Source organism: Microtus pennsylvanicus, chromosome X (assembly GCF_037038515.1).
Source record: "Microtus pennsylvanicus isolate mMicPen1 chromosome X, mMicPen1.hap1, whole genome shotgun sequence".
NCBI lineage: Eukaryota > Metazoa > Chordata > Mammalia > Rodentia > Cricetidae > Microtus > Microtus pennsylvanicus.
This window is the reverse complement of record NC_134601.1, coordinates 18,380,243-18,389,978: the sequence shown is the minus strand read 5'-3', so window position 1 is coordinate 18,389,978 and position 9,736 is coordinate 18,380,243. Positions and strand designations below refer to the sequence as shown.

Sequence of the window (9,736 nt, the reverse complement as noted above, 5' to 3'; positions counted from 1 at the left end):
CTAGCACGCGTGCATGTTTGTGAGTGTGTGTGTGTGCTCTCCTTTTGATCCTCCTATCTCTGTCTCCTTGTTGCTGAGATCAAACATACCTGTCCACATACCTTTTGGCAAATGAGTACTGGATGATGAAGGCAGATTTTACATTATTAATTTCTTTCTGTTATTTGTATATAGTTTTTAATTCTTTGCCTATAAGTTCTTGCAAATTGTTCTTAATGAGAAACTTTACTCTTTGATCAGCATTTTTTGGAGAAAGTATATTATTTTTGTTGTTATTTATTTGGTTTTGTGCTGAACTTGTACATCTAGATTTGGTTTGTTTCCTGAGTTTCTCTTTTTTCTTTTTTTAAATTCTTATTTTCTTTCTTTTTTCACTGGGAATAATTACAATGTTTAGAAGAGGACTAAAGTCATAATAACTTTGAAGTGTTGTTTTCCTCTATGACGGTGATTTAGACCAGAGGTTCTATGTCTAGCCTTTCTCTGAACACTCCCGTAGGTTTTAGAATCTATGTTCCTTTGGGTCTTGCCCTGCGTCAATTCTGGTCCCTCCTGTAGGTCCGCAGCTTCCTTTGAAGCAGCAACAAGATGTGCATTCCCCTCCTGTAGGGGATTCCCGTCCTTATTCTTGGTCTACAGTTGCCTCTGCTGCTGTGAGGTGTCAAGACCAAAATTCCTATATGCTCTGCTACTCAACTTCTTCCAGTAGGACCGCATCTAAACTAAATTAAGTGTCCAGCAACCCTCTCCCAATAAGGTTACATCCTGAGGTAAGAAGAGCCAGAGCCTTCCTCTTATGAGTGTGGATTTGTGGAAAATTGAATCCACATCACCCAGGAATCCAGGTCCCTGGAGTCTCCATGAGGTGACTAGCACAGAAGTGCATTTGAATAAAGACCTCTTTCTTGCAAGATGTTGACTTGTTCATGAATGTTGGTTGACTCCTAAAGTAGCGCTCACCAAACCCCACAAGACAAAAGGGCAAGCCAGGCAGACCATGTAGGCTGGTAATTTGAGCTAGAAGGAACAAGTGCCCTTGGGTTACATATTCATAACTCCAGGCTGGACAATCAGGCTGCTGTGTCCATCTGTGCTGCTGTAACAAAATACCTAAGGCAGATCTAACTTGCATGAAAACTGTAAATTTACCTCTCACATCTCTGGGTGTTGGGTCACTCACCCCTGTTTAGGCTGAGAAACTAGCCAGATGGTCTTCAAGGCAAGATCAATCCACCACTGATTTCCAGTGAGCTTGAAGCTAGCTAAATTGTATCACCATTTTATCTCTCTCATGTCTTCATTTCCCACGGTTCCCACACACACACCATAGCGCCTGCACTTAGAACTGCAGTGGGGCAAGGGTCTGGGGAGTAAAGAACACATGGAGATGTAGGTCACTCTTGAAACAAGAATGCTAATTTATTATGTTCCAGGGCAGCTTATATAGTGCTCTCCTTGATTAGTGATTATGTCCTAGCTCTCAGGATTTTCTACTGCAAGCCCACCAGAAACCACTTCCTTGTTCTTAGGAACTCATGAGGGTCCCATGCTCAGAGCAACTGCAAGCATAGGAAAACAAATTGTTTACTCCAGCAGGCAAAGGGTCATAGAAAGTTCAGGGTGTGAGGGTCTGCAGCCTCTCTCTCTCTCTCTGTGTGTGTGTGTGTGTGTGTGTCCTCTCTTTCTATTTTTGTCTCTTTTCTCTTTTTTTTTCTTTTGGTTTTTTGAGACAGGGTTTCTCTGTAGTTGTTGGTGCCTGTCCCGGAACTAGCTCTTGTAGACCAGGCTGGTCTCGAACTCACAGAGATCTGCCTGCCTCTGCCTCCCGAGTGCTGGGATTAAAGGCGTGCGCCACCACCGCCTGGCTCTCTTTCTCTCAGTCTTTCCTCCCTCCCATTCTCTCTCTCTCTCTTTCTCTCTCTCTCTCTCTCTCTCTCTCTCTCTCTCTCTCTCTCTCTCTGTTGTGTGTGTGTGTGTGTTTGTTTGTTTGTTTATTTGTTTGTTTGCCACTGGCTCTTACAACCCAGAAGACAGACTCACTTGCCATCCAAGGCAATGTGGTCCTGAAAATGTCAGGGCACACATAGATGTCAGCCCATTCCACTTTTTCTGAAGGCCAGAGAGTTTGAGCTTATTTTTGCTTTCTCAAAGTTGTTGACAGCAGGTGTGTCCACAAAGGGGACATGCTGGCCTATGGTATGGTTAATTAGTATTTTGAGTGTTGAAGTAGATACCTCTACCAAAGTCAGAAAATTCAAGTCTATTCCTTGTGTCATGCTAATATAGTCTGTTATCTCCCCTCTCCACCTTTGGACTAAATTATAAGCCTGTGGAAAATAAGTGAGGTGGATTCAGTATTCCCTGACTGTCCCTCCCAATGCTGTTCTGTTTCTGTCTCTTATTTCTCCTATATCTCTGTTCCTTTTGCCTAATAGTTTTAATCCTCATGCTCCTACTCTGGAACGTACAAGTTTTCTTGAAGCTGATTTTTGACAGGAAAGGCTCCTTTTAGTAAGGGCACCTGCTTGCTTTCCAGGAGGGAGTTCTCAATGCTCAAAAGCAGAGAGCTCTCCATAATTTATCTGGTGACGACATGGAAATAAGTGCTACTAAGAAGGATGGGCAGGTAGAGGGGTCAGAGCACAGGCATGAAGAGTAGGACACCAGGCTAGGAACTATGGAAAAGAAGGGCTGTCCCTGTTCATAAAATTGATAACCTTTGGTAGTGAGTGAAATAGTATTTGGAGGTGAAAAACAAAGGAGAGGAGAGGAGTGGAGAGGAGAGGAGAGGAGAGGAGAGGAGAGGAGAGGAGAGGAGAGGAGAGGAGAGGAGAGGAGAGGAAAGGAATGGAAAGGAATATGTTTGCCACCTTTGTTGAAGTAACCTGATAGACGGCATCTGTATAGGTGGGTGAAGCACAGGGAAAGAGCAGGTATGCAAAGGTGCTTGAAGCACCCTAGTTGAAACATCTCAATTGTTAAATGCCTGAGGGGCATCCAAATGGACATTCTGATGCACATGGGCAGATCTGGAGGAGGGATCACTACCAGCATAGAACATCTCTGGACTACAGTTAGGAAATCACCCACACTATACTGAGCTCCAACAAAGGAACAGGAAGAGAAAAAAAAAAGAGGTGGAGAGGTTGAAGAATAACTTCAGCTGAGAAGCAGGAAAAGAGGCCGAAGGTCAGTTCAAAGGCAGGAAGGGGTGTCCCAGAAACCAAGAAAGGAAAGATTAGAGAAGGAAAAGCTACTAACTGCTGAGACATAGAGACATTGTGTACAAAGAAGAAACAAAGGAAGACAACTGAGGTGTCACTACCAATGTCCTAGAGCAGAGGGAGAAAAATGACTCTATAAAGAAGCAAAGTCCTCTCTCAGAGAGAAGGAAAGAGGGAAAACCTAAAAACTGGGAAATGTGTTGATTATCTGTTTGTAAGCCCACTGGGCCAGCTGGTAACACTAGACCATCCTGCATATTTATGTTCCCAAGGGAGAGCCTTCTCTGAGGAAAGACCCCAGGAAAATTACCTCCAAACCAAGAAAGAAGACAAGGTATTCATTGTATGATCCATGACAGATCAAACAGGGAATTTCATTAGACGGAAATTCTCATATCAGACATTAACAGCAGTAACTGGCCTGTATGAGAACAGACAGTGCGGGCCCTGGAAGCTGAGTAAGGGAGTGATTAGGCCAATTGAAAAAGTTGGGTTGTAACAGAAAATTTAAAATTTTTTCTTGTTCCCAAAGCACTTGACTTCAGGCTGTATATAATCATAGAAGAGATTCCAGGGGCAAGAAAGAGAACCACACACGACAAACTGAAGTCCAAGTGTGAGATCAAGTAACCTGTTTGGGCATTGGTTGCATGTACACAATGAGAGTACCTTCAGGTTTGACACTAGAAACTTTCTCCTGAAAACAGGCCAAAGACCCATCTGTAGGACAGAGCTGGGCATGAGGAAGGGGCAAAGGAGATTCACAGAAGCTGAACCAGGAGTGGAAGATGAAATTGTAAGAGGATGCACAATATCATAACCTATTAAGGAAATACCAAACACTTGTCAATGCATGAGCTAGTAATTCTCCCCTTGGGGTGTTCGATGGTCAAGGCTGAAAGGCTGCTTGGGATGTAGGATACAGATGAGCACTCCCACACTGCTAATGGGAGAGGACATGGGTTGCCCCCTCACGGCAGTAGTAGATTAATGGATGTCTACTTGGATACAGCTCAAGTTTCAGCAACGTCATGTTTGGTCAAACGCCCCAAAGCCTTCCTCCATGCCAGAGGTTCAGGAAGGCAGGTAGAATGCTGGTGGCAGTGCTGAGGGGCATTCAAATGGGCACTCTGATGCATACAGATATGTCCAACATGACAAAAGCCTAAATAGAGTCCCCGATAATAAGCCAAGTCAGTGTGAGTGAGGTGGACAGCATTGGGGAAACCTTTACAGTAGTGAAAGTCAAGTGGCCGGAGTCTGACGCCCAAAGAAAGAAAAAGGGGCCAAGAAAGAATACACAGAGGCATAATAACCTTCTGTGTACCTGCTTGCCCTCTCTCTCACTGGCAGAAATGTTGTGCATGTGGCCCTGGACTCTTGGTGACTGCAGAGAGTCAGAGTGATGAGACTGGCAGGGTCTGAAACTGTTTTGAGCCAGGATAGCACAGCTCTGAGTGGATGTCTAGCCCAGGCAGCAGAAGATATGGAGGGTGGGGGTGGGGATGTTAAAACCATAGGGAGGCTTCTGGGATCTTGGCCACCCATGCCACCCTCACACTGAAAGAGTCATGCCCCAGAGCCCGGAAGGCTATCAACACAGGAAGCAGGGAAAAGTTGAACACCTCACCACCATCACAGTGCTTCCTATATGAATTTAGGCAGAATTCCCGGAAACCCTAAACTTTTCTGCCACAAGAAGCAGTAGGGACTGGCCCAAAGACAGCCAGTAAGATACAAGTCTAAGGGTTTGGGCTTCAAATCTCAAAAGCAGCTTTTCAAGAAGCTGGATGTACAGCAAGCAGAGCAGGAAAGGCCTGCCAGTGCTGGACCCTCCTATGAGCTGGCCACTGGCACCAAGGGCAGGAAGGCGTGCAGGCCCCACAGTGGTGAAAGTGCCTGCAGCCCCTTCCACTGGGATGGGCATCACCCAGATGGTGCACGCTCCATGGGGAGTGGCGGGATGGGGTGTGTGGGCTCATGTGCTATCTATCTATTCCAGGGACTCTACCTAGAATAGGTGTTGCTTGCCCAGCTCTGTCACTAGACTAGGTCCAGATAGGGACTCACCAGGGCAAAAACCCTCAGAGTCCCTGCTCCCTGGCCTTGATCAGGAAACAGAGCTGGAGGGGGCAACACAGATTTTTGGTGCCCTTCTGTGGAGACCCCTGAGCACTCGGTCCCCTGTGCCAGGGGCACAGATGTGTGGTGGTGGTGGTGGGGGGTCACTAGCTGATGACGTCACCAGTGGCTGGACCGGTGATGTCACCTGAGGTCCCAGGCTGAGACAGCCTTGTCACTTGACCCTCCTGCACCAATGGCCTGGCTAGTCCGCTTCTGGAGGACTAAGAGGTAGAGGATCCGTGCTCCAGTGTCACCACACCCTCGCGCTAAATCTGCACTGCAGAGAGCAGCGTTAAGCTCGCATCACCGTGTGTGAGGTCCTGGATTCTATTCCCAGAACTGCAGAAAAAAAGAAAGAGAAAACCACTCTTGGAAATATACCCAAAAGAGGCCCTATCATACAACAAAAGTATATGCTCAACTATGTTCATAGCAGCATTGTTTGTAATAGCCAGAACCTGGAAACAACCTGGATGCCCTTCAATGGAAGAATGGATGAAGAAAGTATGGAATATATACATATTAGAGTACTACTCAGCAGTAAAAAAACAAGGACTTCTTGAATTTTGCATGCAAATGGATGGAAATAGAAAACACTATCCTGAGTGAGGTAAACCAGACCCAAAAAGAGGAATATGGGATGTACTCACTCATATTTGGTTTTTAGCCATAAATAAAGGACACTGGGCCTATAATTCGCGATCCTAGAGAAGCTAAATAAGAAGGTGAATCCAAAGACAAACATATATATAGGCATCCTCCTGAATAGTAACCTTCATCAGGTGATGAAAGGAGACAGAGACAGAGACCCACATTGGAGCACCGGACTGAAATGTCAAGGTCCAAATCAGGAGCAGAAGGAGAGAGAGCACGAACAAGGAACTCATGACCGTGAGGGGTGCACCCACACACTGAGACAATGGGGATGCTCTATCGGGAACTCACCAAGGCCAGCTGGCCTGGGTCTGAAAAAGCATGGGATAAAACCGGACTTGCTGAACATAGCGGACAATGAGGACTACTGAGAACTCAAGAACAATAGCAATGGGTTTTTGATCCTGCTGCATGTACTGGCTTTGGGGGAGCCTAGGCAGTTTGGACGCTCACCTTACTAGACCTGGATGGAGGTGAGCGGTCCTTGGACTTCCCACAGGTCAGGGAACCCTGATTGCTCTTCGAGCTGATGAGGGAGGGGGATTTGATTGGGGGAGGAGGAGGGAAATGGGAGGCGGTGGCGGGAAGGAGGCAGAAATCCTTAATAAATAAATAATTTTTTAAAAAAAATTAATCCCTTTGGACTTGAGTTTGTGAATGGGGATAGATATGGATCTATTTGCATTTTTCTACAGGTTGACATCCAGTTATGCCAGTACTATTTGTTGAAGATGCTTTCTTTTTTCCCATTGTATAATTTTAGTTTCTTTGTCAAAAATCATGTGTTCATAGGTGTGTGGATTAATATCCGGGTCTTGGATTCGATTCCATTGGTCAACCTGTCTGTTTTTATGTAGATTGCTTTGGTAGGATTGCCATTTTTATTATGCTGATCCTACCTATCCAAGAGCATGGGAGATCTTTCCATTTTCTGATATCTTCTTCAATTTCTTTCATCAAAGAGCCTAGGCAGTTTGGATGCTCACCTTACTAGACCTGGATGGATGAGGGACGGGGACTTGGTCAGGGGAGGGGAGGGAAATGGGAGGTGGTGGCGGGAAAGATGCAGAAATCTTAAATAAATAAATAAATAAATAAATAAAACAAAACAAAAAAAAGCTCGCATCTGTACACTGGTCTGCGTGAGTGCGCAGCTATAAGGCTAGAGAGAGCAAGGGAGCTGGCTGGTGGGAGAACCTGGAGAACAGCCCGGGGAATCCTTGCTGTGCGATTGAAGGAGAAAGGATTCTGCTCCTAGAAGGTACCAAATTCTGGGAGGGTATTACTGGCCCTGACAAACCCCCTCTCAACCCGCACGCCTGCCTGGGTTGGACTGTAGGGAGGTGCTGGGGAAGACCTGTGTCTGAGGCACAGGGTGGGATGCAGAAGCATCATGTAAGGCAGTGGTTCTCAATATCCCTAATGCTACGACCCTTTAATACAGTTCTTTGTGTTGTGGTGACCCCCTCACACAACCATAAAACTTATTTCCATGGCTACTTCATACCTGTAATTTTGCTACTGTTGCAAATCATAAGATAAATACCTGTGTTTCCCAGTGGTCTTTGGAGATCCCCGTGAAAAGGTCGCTTGACCCTGGAGAGTCACGAAGCACAGGTTGAGAACCTCTGCTCTAGGGCTAGTGGATGAGAAGGGGCTGGGGTGGGGAAGACATTAACCTCCTCTTTCCGTGTTTTGTTTCCAGGCTGTGGAGAGCTAGGCTGGTCTTCCTGAGTCCTAGCCTAGGCTCCTATCCCAACCTAACGTGCTTCTGGGGAAACTGTTTCCGGCCCCTAGTGTGTGTGAGCTTTGCTAAATTTTCAGATTATGGCGGTGGAGATGCTCCAGGACTGGTGCAGGTGAATGGGTGTCAGCGCTCGTAGGGGCTTGCTTATCCTGGGCATCCTGGAGGACTGCAGTGAAGCTGAATTCCAAGGGTCCCTGCAGGCTGCCCTGTGGCCCATGGGCCACTTTACTGTGCTTGGCAAAGTGTTTTGTGAGGAGGATAATGCCACTGCAGCCCTGGTTGAGCTCGACCAGGAAGTCAACTATGCTTTGGTCCCAAGGGAAATCCTAGGCACTGGGGGGCCCTGGAACTTGGTCTTTGTGCCCAGTTGCTCCAGCAAGGAGCTTCTTGATCGTGTTTTCCACTTCTTGGAGCAACAGGGGGAGACAGTGGACAGTGTACCTGGAGACCCAGGTCTGGAGCTGGACAGAGTGTGCAGGCTCCAGCCAGTTAGTCAGGCAATCCAGCCCTGGGTGGATACCTTGCGGTACCAGCGTTTGGGTATGTTTTCTGGGAGCGTTCAGCCAGCCCCTGGGGAGGAATCCTTTGAGGCCTGGCTAGACCACACCACTGACATGTTTCGGGTGTGGCAAAGGGTCCCAGAAAGGGAGAAGAGGAGACGGTTGCTGGAGGGCTTGCGGGGAACTGCTTTGTACCTTGTGCAGGGGCTGTTAGCAGAGAATCCGGCAAAGACTGCAGAGGAGAGCCTAGAGGCTCTGACCCGAGTATTTGGAGACAATGAGTCTCAGGCCACCATCCGAATCAAGTGTCTGACTGCAAAACAGCAGCCAGATGAGCAGCTCTCTGCCTTTGTGTTGAGGCTAGAAGTCCTGCTGCAGAAAGCCATCCAGAAAGGGGCTCTCGAGAGAACCTCTATGGATGATTTGCGCCTGAGGCAGATGCTCACCAGGGCTAACCTGACTGAGCCTCTGGAGGAAGCTCTGAGGAGGCTAAGAATGATCGGGAGATCTCCAACTTTCCTGGAGTTGTTGGGCCTCAAACGGGAATCTGAGGAATAGGAGGCAAGACTAGCCAGCAACATGGTAGTCCAGGTGGAGGATGAAGCTGGCAATCTGGCTTCTGTCCAGGCTGATGGCAGAGCCAGTGCTAAGGCAGAAGATGAGGTGGAGGAGCAGGCAAAGGACGAGGTTGAGGAGGAGATAGAAGACCATAACCCAGACCACGGCCCTGTAGACCCAAGCCAGACAGGACCCTATGAGCCCCCTGGGACTCCCACCCCAGCACAGATGGGCAGTAATCTTAGGGAGTGCCCAGGAGGGCCCAGCTGCGTGCTGGGCAGCCTTGCCTAGGCAGGAGAACATAAGGCAGAGGACCCCATCCTGTACCAGCCTAGAAGTATTGCTGAAGGGTCAGCCCCAAAGTAAAGGAGCGGGCCTGCAGATATCTGCTATACCCCCTGGCCTGGGAGAGATTAGGGAGAAATAGTTTCTTATAAGGTCCTGACTGCCTGGCTCTTCTACCCAGTTAGCATCTCTAGGCAGGTTTATGACACTGCCTTGGGAATCTCATCCTTATCTGTTCTACTCACAGTGACCCAGGTATTCAGTGAGTACACACTTTAATACTAGCTCTCCCGTCCATCACACCCTAGCAAAGTATATCAGTCCCTGACTTACCCTGCTAGCCACTACCGTAGCCCAGCTTGTGTTGCAAACTTCCATGCCAGCCAAGGCCCTATTTGCTCTGCTCCTATCTCGTGTTGTATATTCCTGGACAGCTTTCTTGATATACTAACAGGCCAGCAACTTGCTGCTTGTTCCCTGCAGATGTGTGTGTTCTTACCTGAGAAGGTGCTCTACAGAGATCCCAAGACAAGCCATTGGAACCAGCCAAAAAGTATGGGTGATGGCAATCAGCGACTGCCTGATGCTCATCTTGTGACTGATTACAATCTGGGGTGGGCACGAAGACCTGGACTAAGGATGGA

At 47.6% G+C, this 9,736-nt stretch overlaps 1 protein-coding gene across 1 annotated transcript; it reads left to right on the top strand.

Moving 5' to 3' along the window:
- The first annotated feature begins 7,829 nt into the window (after positions 1-7,829).
- On the top strand, positions 7,830-9,098 carry Pnma6a (PNMA family member 6A). The gene is given in 1 exon segment (XM_075956860.1): positions 7,830-9,098. A coding segment is annotated over 1 exon segment (1,269 nt).
- Positions 9,099-9,736: the final 638 nt, after the last annotated feature.